At 36.5% G+C, this 11,086-nt stretch overlaps 2 protein-coding genes across 2 annotated transcripts; one reads left to right on the top strand and one right to left on the bottom strand.

The window, feature by feature from the left end:
- Positions 1–537: 537 nt before the first annotated feature.
- Positions 538–4,010, top strand: LOC113283410 (cysteine proteinase 3-like). Its single transcript, XM_026532651.1, has 5 exons — positions 538–800; positions 885–925; positions 1,596–2,003; positions 2,341–2,484; positions 2,676–4,010. Exons 1-3 carry the CDS (start codon positions 651–653, stop codon positions 1,948–1,950), a joined length of 546 nt encoding a protein of 181 aa, XP_026388436.1. The 5' UTR covers positions 538–650; the 3' UTR covers positions 1,951–2,003; positions 2,341–2,484; positions 2,676–4,010.
- A 1,351-nt stretch (positions 4,011–5,361) lies between these two features.
- LOC113283409 (DUF21 domain-containing protein At2g14520-like) lies at positions 5,362–10,283 on the bottom strand. The gene is made up of 11 exons (XM_026532650.1): positions 9,807–10,283; positions 9,267–9,343; positions 9,084–9,167; positions 8,846–8,959; positions 8,348–8,434; positions 7,768–7,907; positions 7,553–7,640; positions 7,168–7,241; positions 6,255–6,382; positions 5,915–6,177; positions 5,362–5,809 (listed from the first exon to the last, which is right to left on the bottom strand). The coding sequence occupies exons 1-11, from the start codon at positions 9,982–9,984 to the stop codon at positions 5,765–5,767; spliced, it is 1,278 nt and encodes a 425-aa protein (XP_026388435.1). The 5' UTR covers positions 9,985–10,283; the 3' UTR covers positions 5,362–5,764.
- Between the last annotated feature and the right edge of the window lie 803 nt (positions 10,284–11,086).

The raw sequence follows: 11,086 nt of genomic DNA, 5'->3' as shown, positions 1-11,086 counted from the left end.
CTCATTGTCTGCCTACCGTTCCAAACGGTCTTCCGGATATCCACTCGTAAATGGGGTGCTACTTAGACCGGGTAAACTCATAGTTTTTAAACAAGCTCAAGTCGATTCGCAAAATAACTGGCATAGCGGCTACAAATTCTTGTCGCGTGAAAGTTGGCCTACTCTCCAACTTTAAGTTTTTCATTCAAGAAAAATACTTGCTAATGAGTCCACTCCGCATAGTTTCTAGAGTTATCTCGGAACTTGCTATGATACCGACTGTGACAGACTGCAAATTATGACTTTAAAAGTCAAAAATAGAAGTCAAAAACAAAAACACGTAGCTAATTCGGATATCAGAAACAGAAGTCCAAAACAAAAACGCTTGGTTCACAAGAAAATTTTGCCTTTAAAAGTATTTATATCCACGCAAACTTCTTACTATAAATCCAATCCACAAGTTTATTTGTGGATGTGTCCACACATCTCATTTCTCTTTTCCCACCTCTTTTAGGGCATCGCATTTATTTTCGGATGTAGATATATTTACTCTCCTTTCTCTTTTTCCACCTCTTTTAGGGCATCGAACCGTCTCAGTCTCTCTCCACTTATTTTATGGCTGCGCTAGAACACTCGAAATCTCAAGCTTTTCCAAACTTAGGTCTTAACACATGGACATGGACATGGATGTGGATGTGGATGAGGCTGTAGATATGGATTGGGATATGGATGTGGAGGAGGTTGAAGATTTGGGTTTGGATGTGAAATTTGCTAGATTACAGGGATTAGCTCATGGAGAAGATGGGTTACTAGAAGATCAGGTATTTCTTGATTTTGGTTTAGTTTATTTATTAGTTGTAATTACTTTAGTATTTGCAACATAAGTTATTCTATGTCTTACACAGGTATGGATTTATAAGTTGGAGAAGAAGAAGAACAGTGACAGGTAACTATGTGCATTTGTTTTAAGATTAAATTACAAGTTATTATGGCTTTGAATGTCGTTCTGTGCTAGTATGATTCTAATTTGTTTTTTTTAATCAGACTCATCCAAATTGTTTGTTTTTGCTTCTGAGATTAGAAATCTCTGTTAAAATTTTGTCTGAACTTGGGTCTGAATTATCAATACTGGAAATGCCTAACAGTCTGTTGGGCCACTTGTTCTGGAGTTGAACATTTATCTTCAAAGACTCTCTCCCAGCATTTGGTAAAGGCTAATGCCTTAAAAATAATAGTTTCATTGTCTTGTGTACTGCCATTGGAGTTGAGTTCCAAACAGTGCAAACACACAATCAAAGAACAGATGCTGTGTGATACATCTAAGAATTGATCTTAACCTTTGTCTAGTTGGTAATACATCTAAGAATGGATCTTAACTTTTGTCTAGTTGGTAATAAATCTTATAAGCATTTCCAAAGAAAAAAATTGATCCTTTGAGATGTGGCCACACTCCACAAGTCCTTCCAAAATTTCTTTGATCTGGCTGAGGCCGAGGTGGATGGATTCTGCAGCTTAGAGTAAAGAGATTTCGCAGTGAAATCTCCATTTCTAGTTGCATATCTCGTAACCTTTTTTGTTGCATGTTTCGCGACTAAGAACTTTTTACCCCAATGCAGGGTCACATCCACATGCATTCAACAAGTGATCCCATACATTAATGTGGATAGGTGTGAGCTGGCTGTTCAACAATATAACACGAAGCACCGCAATATTGAACTGCATGAAGGAGAAACGTTTGACTGGCGAGCACTTGGCGCATTATCAGATATTAGAGACCAAGGTCTCTGTGGATGCTGTTACGCAGTCACTTCTGCGGACAACATAATGGCAGTGCACCAGATTAACCTGGAGGAACTGGTTGATCTTAGCTGGCAAGAGATCATTGACCACTGTCCATGGACTCAAGGATGTGGTGGTGGGACCACATTGAGTTCGTACATGTACGTATTAAGAAGACCAGGAGGGGATTGAGTCGTCTCCAACATTACCCCTACATAGGTCGACAAAATACATCTCCTGGATTGGTAATTTTCGACTCAGCTTTACCCTTTTTATGTGATGAAGAGTTCTTCAGTTACACTAGCTACGCTATTTATATATGATGAAAAGCTCTTAGCTGTAGGAAAGTACGGTTAATGGAATTTATTTGTTATATACCGCACATGATAACTTGTACAATTGAACTTCTTTTCGTTAAAGTTTTGATTGCCCATGATAAAGGCAACATAACGAGCATAGACCTACTCTTGCATAACCTTACTATCCATTTAGCACATAGCTCAACCCTTATCTTTTATTACTATGGAGTCTTCTAATGAGATGACTAATACGACTTGATTTTTGTACCTTATTCGTTTATAGGTGCTTCCTCCAGCCGCAGTGGGTATTCATGCTGTTATGCGGGTTAATTACTTTTCCGAAAGGAATATAATGAGGCACATTAAAGTGCAACCCATCAGTATAACCTTGTATTGGGGGCCTGCCATTCAGAATTTCCATGGCCCGGTAAGATCTTTCACCGTTGCTTTTGTTTGCTTATTTATTACGTGGGTATACACCCAAATACATGAAGGTGTGATCTAAGCAAAAGCTGCCCTTTCGAAAACATCTAGCTCATGTTGGTCTTTAACTAACAGCAAGTCTTTTATCCTCTTATTCTCTATTTCCATAGCTAAATGTATCCAAATCTCTGTCAGGTGTTTTTGGAATTCAATATGGCTCTTACAGATCAAAGAGCACATCTACATTAAGAAGCAATAGTATTCTTCTAAGTTAATATAAAAGGCGAGCAATACTAAGTTAAACACTAGGGCTGACATGGTTTAAACAACAAGCTCATGAGAAATTAGTGTAGACACAGGCTTAACTACTAGAAAGAACAGACATTGGCTGCACTGTTATTAGACCTTGGGCAAACTTCATCAATGACTGAAGCTGCAAAATAGATGTCTATTTGGAGGATTTTGGTGCAGATAACAGTAGCGGGACTAGCTCTGGAAAGCAAATTAGATAGATGGCTAGCTTACTTCAGATGTTTCAACTCCCTATCACATATTTTGGAAACACAATGTCCTTTTGGATGAGTGATGAAAAGAATCGGATTTGGTTTTACTTTTAGATGTTCTTGTGAAGTTGTAGTTGACAACATTGCGAGCTTGCTTGCTCTTTCAGTTCTCACAGTGTAGTACCAGTTGTTTTTTGTCCAAAGGAATTTTCATTATCTAAACGGTGTAACAGTTTGGGAAACCATCACTATTCCTTTCAAGGATCACAATCTACTTTATTTGCACATTGTTAAAACTCTCTAGCGGCTGGTTTCAATTGTGCAATTCTGGAACCGTCACTCTTCAGTCTTTACTCAGGATATGGATAATCAAAATTCTTTTGTATTTGTAACATAATGTATAGCAGAAATAAAACACTCATTGTGCCTGAATAAGTTTGTGTGAGTCAATGTGGGTGTCTAACCTTTGTTTTCGTGGAAGTTTGCCGACATCGTCCTAATTTTCCTCAACTTCAAATGTTATGATGGGGAGACGGCTATGACTTGGTCCTTACACATTTTAGAGACACCACGAATGCAAGCTCATTCGCTTCTTCTCATTGGTTTTGGAAGAAATGGTGATGGAGATGATTATTGGCTGCTTCAAAACAGTCATGGTGAAAATGTAGGAGATGGTGGGATCTACCGAGTAAGGAGAGGAGGGGAGTAAGATATTCTCTTTGGGAAAATGGAAGATGGGGTTCGTACAGGTGGTTTGGTTATATATGCTAATTTTCCTGTCGTAGCAGTAAAGTAAAAGATATAAACAGGGTGGTTCTTTAATGTAGTTCTGTCACATTGATCTTGCAGAAGAACCACTAAATAATGTTTCTGTATTTCGATTTCTGGATTCTTGGGATCTATTTAGAACATCTGGCTGATCGTGTAGCTAGTTGTTTTTTTTTTGGAAGCATTACAGACAGCTAATGTTGTACTAGTATTACTTACAGCCTCCTAGATAAACAATATATTCTGTTAATTGGTAGAACCGTAAACACACAAATGCTTTTGTTATGACCAAGAAACAAAGAGAAACAAACACAAGGGATCAGCTAGAGCCTAGAGGGAAAGTTAGCCTGATCCAGAAGAGAAGAAGGGACATGAGCAGATGTCCACCAAGCTTGGACATTGTGCGAATCTTTATGTTCCTATTCATTAAACACCCTTTGTCTCTATATTAGTTTTGAACTGAATCCTTTTACTATTGTCCGGGATTGATGTCATTATATTTTGAGTTTCTCAGTAAAATTCGTCATCTGAACTCAGTTTATATTTTGATATAGATGATCAACAAAATAAAGCAAAACCAAGCCAAAGCAGAGATTTACAGATTGAATTCGACCACGTTCATACTTCTGGTCTGAGAACTAACTAATTCCATCAATATAGTGCTGAATTCTCCAAGGAATAACGTTGTTGTTCTTCAAAAATAGATAATTAACATGGAAAAGCCAGTGTGCTATATGATTATAAATTCTCCCGTGATGGAACAAAACACGATCAGTTCCAATACAATTTAAACATCGGCGTCAAAAAAACTTCTTGCCTTGATCAATATTTTGCACTCCCAAAGGGTGCACACGTGAATAGTGGTAAAGTTTCAGTTTTCTAAACAAAGAAAAAGCGAGATGGCTAATTATGTTTTTCAAGATTCAGCTACGAATAAATTGCTTTCTTCACATTTTTGTGGCGAATGGATGATTCTTATAATCATTATATTCCGAAGATATCATGAAGGGTTTTAATATTGCGTGCTTACGTCATGAACAACTGCGGCAAAATTAGATTGAAACGAAGTCGACGAGAAAGAAGAAGAACAAGAAGAAGAGGCGTGCCTCACTCGGTGATTTAGAGTTTTACAAAATTAGAATCTGGGAAGCATTTATCATTGAGCACAATCACACGCATATATCTCTAATCGGGAAGGAGCATATATACACGACTACTGTCCCGTTGTTTTCATTTTGCTATTGCACATTGTGAAAGGACCTGTAAAGAATAATTACTACACATACTTCCAAACATTACTGATCATGGAAGAACAATGAAAAGTACAACATCAATGATAGTTGTACCCTTTCCGTTCCTGCCTACATGCATATCCTCAATGTTACATAATTTATATCTTATGTTAACAAATATGGTGCTAGTTACTTGAAACTTGAAAGCATCCTGCTAAACAGCAAAAGGTAAGAGATCAGCCAATACACATGAAAATAGAGGATTTTATTTTATGTGCATGATAAGAGATTAGACAGGTATCAATTGTTTGAGTTCAGAAATCAGAACCAATAAGTAGGAAATTTTTCCTTTCCTTGAATGAGTCTGGAAATTCTCCATCAGGCACAACACAGCCTTGAGTTGGGAGTTCTCATACAAAGTTGCTTAAGCCAGAAAGACAGTTACAGAAGATTAGTACTGGTCCCCTGTTAATCCAAGTCGGTAGCATTCCATCGACACGAAAATCATGCCTTAAAGTACATCGATGATATATATCTACGCGTAAATCAGCTGAGTTTCATAAACTTTCAATAAACAGTAGAGGAAATCTATACTGTACTTCATTTGACATTCTACCAGAGCTATGTTTAGCAGCAGTACGAACTACAATGAATAAATGAAAAAAAATCTCCATGGGACATTTCGTATTATATATACCAGTACTAAACAAAAGGAAGATCGACTGTTATCCTCTATCATTTGTATTACCTGTATACGACCATAGAAGAGCAACAGCCACTGTTATAAATCCTCATACTGATGATCTGTCTCGTCAAAGATCTCCTCCTGAGCAGGTACATAAAACAAACTCGAAGTGAACAAATATTCTCCAGGAGACAAAAGGAAAAACCAAAGAGTGGATGAAGTATGACATAAAATTTAGTTAGATACCTGTAACAGCTCTTCAATGACGTCTTCCATCGATATAATCCCTACTGCTTCTTCTTCATCAGCAAGTGTTGGAAGTGGATTGTCATCAATATCCAAAACGTCAGTATCCCATTTCTTGGTCTTCACCTTTTGAGTTTCCATACTTGAAGTATTAGCATTTGACTGAAAGCTATTCAATTTCTTGAATGATTTGCTTTTGAGAGTTTTCTCCGGAGGCTTCTTTTCAGTATCAATATCTACCCTGACCTCTCTCAAGGTATTATCTGCACACCACAAATGGCGATTAGTCTGATTTGGTTGATTCGTATGAGGATTCTATTAAGTTCAAGGTTTAGCTTACCAACAGCTGAAAGTTCTGTTTCTGCCTGCTTGATGTGCATGTCTCGGCTCCTGATGACAACAGCCATGTGGCTGTGACCTTTCTGAAATTCGTTCAAGATATCATATAGTGGCAAGGTCTCTGGAACTCTACAATCAAACATGTCCTATAGTGTTTAGCTTTAAGATGCATATGAATAAGATGAGGCGATGTGACAAAATTTATAAGATGCGTATACACCCTGAAATGTCAGAATCTGATCCAACTTGAGCTTTTCTAGGCTAAAGACAAAGAAGATGAAAAGACTCAGTTGACAGCCAAAGACCTTGTCACCTTGCCATGACAACTACAAGTAAAGTTTCTTTTCCTTCTGAAAGGGCCCGTTTGTTAAAGCAGAATACCATAAAAAGAGAAGTAACTGCGTAGCAGTTCCCTAGAGAAGTAACTGTGTAGCAGTTCCCTTCCTACAGATATGAGGCTATGGGCCATACGGTTGTTTACAACAGAGCAATGTTTATATTGAGCTACATGCCATATGCTCCTTAAAAACAGAACAATGTTTAGTGTCAATAGAATATAGGCTCCTGTTATCATCGCTAATAGCCTAATATCCTCCAATATTTCCTCAGGTCCTCCAAAATCTGTCATAGGATTCCTTATAGAAGAGAAACACCAAACTTTTTTATACGCTATCAAAGTATAGTGTCGTAACTCGTAAAGAATTGTTAGGTCAAATTTCAAAGAATGAACAAGGGTAGGTAAAATACCTAAAGGGTTATAGTGAACAAGGTGCAGATTACTACAAAATCCGTGATATTTGACAGACATTAAAGTAACTAAAGCCTAAGATAGTTATGTACCAGATAACAAGTTAAGGAGTTTGACTTTAACCACATGACACTAACTTAGATTAGTTAAATAAAAAATAACATACCTTGGAATCTTTCGAATGGTCACGCTTTTAACAGGTAACTCATCATTTGGGTGAACGGTTAGCAAATTTTTAACCTACAATGACAAATGGAACACTTGAGATATGCATGGCAACAAAAGGATTCCCTTGGAGATATCTGTGGGGCAATATCATATAACTACACACAAGTATTCAGGAAATGTTCAAGAGCATTCGCATGTCACACGATAAATAATAAACTCAAATTTTAGCAAGAAGATATAATCTTATGTTACTTTTTCAGTAGTTGCAGACGTGAAACCGGTGCACAGGCATATTTTTAATGCATGTAGCATTTAGGAAATCAGATAAATTGATTAAAATGCTAAAGTCACCGAAAGAACACTACAAAGGTTGTAGAGATTACCAGAATAAGTCCAATTATGTTTATAGGCTGCTCATAAAAAACTGGCAATCTGCTATGCCCTTTCTCCAGAATTAGATTCATCAACTCCCTGAACAATTTCACGTGTATAGTGCTTAGTATCACAAAGTATCCCAGGTGACAAAATTAAATTCCTTTAGCACTGATGGTTGTTTTCGTATAGGAGTCATAGCATCTCCTGCTGTATAATTGCTCACCTATCAAGCTTTGCATTAATATCAATTGAAAATGTTTCAGCTATAGGAGTCATAGCATCTCCTGCTGTTTTCGTAGTAAGCTCAAGTGCTCCTGCTATGATGGTTGTTTCATCATGAGTCAACTCTCCCCCTTTCCCAGCCTGGGTACAGGTAAGAAAAGAGTAAATATTTAGCCTTTAACTGGAGTGAATTGTAAATACAGAATCTTATCAAAGTGACATGATATAACTCAAACAAGAGAGTAACAGAACAGCTTTACCAAATACAAAAACAGAAGCTGCACAAGATCTATCAAAAGCAAGTATTTACAATAAAGCTTTGACAAAACATTAAAAGCTGACAAATTTGATAATTGCTGAAACAAACACCCCTTCTATTGTAACCCAGATAACTTGTTTAGATGTAACAACAACAAGCCTGGGTTGGAACCCACACTTTCCCTTCTTCATACTCCTTTGTACAAGATATAGAGGACAAAATTCATAAAGGTAAATAAACATGGATGCAGAACAACCAAGTTTTTTCCATTTAAAGGATAACCATTGCAATGCAGATTAAGTGGTACACCGAGAAAGCTCACCTCATTACCATGCATATCAACAAGCGTTTTCAGCTCAGCTCTACGGAAAAGAGCAACGTGGCGGTTTCCCAGCAAATAATCAAGTAGCTGATCGAGACAAAAACATAAATTGTCAGTACGTTGCAGATGAGACTCACTAAAAAAATTTGTTTACTCTGTCGATAAGGTTTTACTACTTATTAAAGGATCACAGACCAATCCACATATGGAACTTTTTTTAAAGGCTAGTCTACTGTAAGGGTGAACTCGATGCAGAGGACAGTTTAAATTCTTCAATTTCTTGTGAACTACAACTTGAAATAACTAAAGACCCAATGCCAATTCTCATAATTAATCGTAAAAATCCTCTCTTTTCTTCATAGAAAATAAGTATCATTACTCTTGACTGATGAAATTCTTGGTGGTTAGCCTTTCTACTTGTTATACACATTGGCATATCCAAATACAAAATTTACATATCAGAACTCAAAATATTTAACTGAAACATATAAACAGTACCTTGCTTATTGGAAATGCAACCGGATAGCAAACAAAGACAAGCACACGCACAAAAGGTGACACCTTGGCTCCAATTGCCAAACCATATCTGGAGCAGATGGATTGGGGTATTATCTGTTGCAAACGAACAAAGTTTAAAATCAACATATTGAGCTGTAGTCTTACCTTAGGTGGTAGTCTATCACATCAAATGCATTAAGAAAGTGCCTTTTTTCAGTAAGACATAATGTTAACTCACCTCTCCAACCAAGAGGATCAATGTTACTGAGATCAATATGGCACCCCAAGTGGTAACCAAACCATCAAGAAAAATAGGGAGCGCCTACCAAAAAAGATAAAAAAAAATGAGTTAACATGCAGAGAGTTCTGAACATACATGCTAGGAGATAAAGTTATCCGCGTCTGATATAAGTATTCTTACCTCCATTGCACCAGCATTGCAAATAAGAAGGGTGCACAAGAGTAAATGTTGTTTCTTCACAACGGGCAATATCTTCGCTGTTAGTAACAAGAATATAAAAAAAGTAAATTATGATAAAACTAGAAGGCTCGTAACCAGAATAAAGATAAACAACATGTCAATGTATATTTTCTTGATTTAAACTAAGTTTATTATAATGATCTTTATCATTCAAAAACGAATTAAACTTCAGACAATCAAAGACTTGTATCAGTGGTGGAACCACAACCACCAATGACAATGGCTTTTACCCCAATCCAGACCTATAAACACCGAATCAATCTTACTGAGAGACAGCCTCATAGATTTCAGTTTTAAAACAGGAGGACAAACAAGAGAACTCGAAATCAACAAAAATTAGGTCATGGTTGTGTCTTAGCTGTTAGGTCATCACAATTATTATTATTTTCCAAAACCTAATGCTTAACTCAGACATCATTGTAGCAAACAAAAACCAGAAAGCAAGAGAAAAAAAAATCGGGTACAGAAGAAGAGAATTACCAGCGTGTTTACGATCCTTGGGAGTACCGGATTTAGCAAGAACTTCAAGATCAACGACGCTCATAGACATGAGCCCTAATGTTAATCCAGACATCAATCCAGCAAATAAAACCAGAAAAGCAATAACCCCGATATAAACAAAAAATCCAGTTTCACAGCAATGGTACTCAATCGCCATTCAACAACTATCAAAATCCTCTTCTCCTCTTCTTCTTCTTTTTCTTCACTAATTACTCAAACCTAGAAATTGATCTTATAAAGAAAAACACAACTCAAAATATTCCATTCTCAGATTTCTTAAAGGAGACAGAGACACGATTTATTTTTGTTTCCTTTTTGGTGTAGAAAGAAACTTCCCGGAAACCCTTTTCGAAGATTGTTTTTGTTTATGCGGAACTCTACGGAGACGAAAACGAAAGGAACCTGAAAAGACAGTACTACAGATAGAAAGTGGAGAGAAAGAAAGAAAGAAAGAAAGGGAGAAAATCAGTTATTAGCTCGAAGTTTGAGTTTGTTTAGTAGGAGTAATATGCGGTTATGATTTTGTGCATTTTTTTATGCGCTCCTTTGCTGCATACGGGTGCCTGTTGTACATGTAATTTATGTAGGAAATATCATATAATCCTAAGAATAATATATTAGGATGAGTCTAGTTCGTTTGTTTGGTCCTTTTTTAAAATATAAATTATAGTTTGGTCTTAGAAATTATAGTTTGGTCCTAGGATGATGTCATGGATGATGTAATTGTTATCTTGCAGTGGCATAAATATCTTTTTGGGATCATTACATTATCCATGACGTCACCATATGATATTTATAGTCAATTATCAAGAGAGAAGATATTATTTTCAGATTCTCTTTCTCTCTCTTCTTTATTTTCAGATTTACTTTCTCTCTCTTTTTTATTTCTAGATCTAGTTTTTTTGTTTCCCCCATTTTTTTTCTCTGCTCATGATAAAGATGATGATGAATAACGATGTTTTTGCGTTCTTTTTTCTCTGCTAATGTTGTTGTTGATGATGATGATGATGAAGGCAATAAAGAAGAAGATGATGATGAAGTTTTTGCGTTTCTTTTTCGTTTTTTGTCGATTTACTGCTGCTGTTGAAGATGATAAATACGATGAAGATGATGTTGTTGATGCCGTAGATGATGTTTTTTAAATGTAGTTTTTGTGTTCTTTTTTCGTATTTGTTGTTTGATGTTGTTGTTGAAGATGATGAAGACGATGAACATGATGAATACGATGTTGTTGTTGTTTTGAAGACGATGATGTTTGC

The sequence above is a fragment of the Papaver somniferum genome, chromosome 5, assembly GCF_003573695.1.
Source record: "Papaver somniferum cultivar HN1 chromosome 5, ASM357369v1, whole genome shotgun sequence".
Taxonomy (NCBI): domain Eukaryota; kingdom Viridiplantae; phylum Streptophyta; class Magnoliopsida; order Ranunculales; family Papaveraceae; genus Papaver; species Papaver somniferum.
Note: the sequence above shows the minus strand (reverse complement) of the source record. Positions and strands in the feature narration are given on the sequence as shown.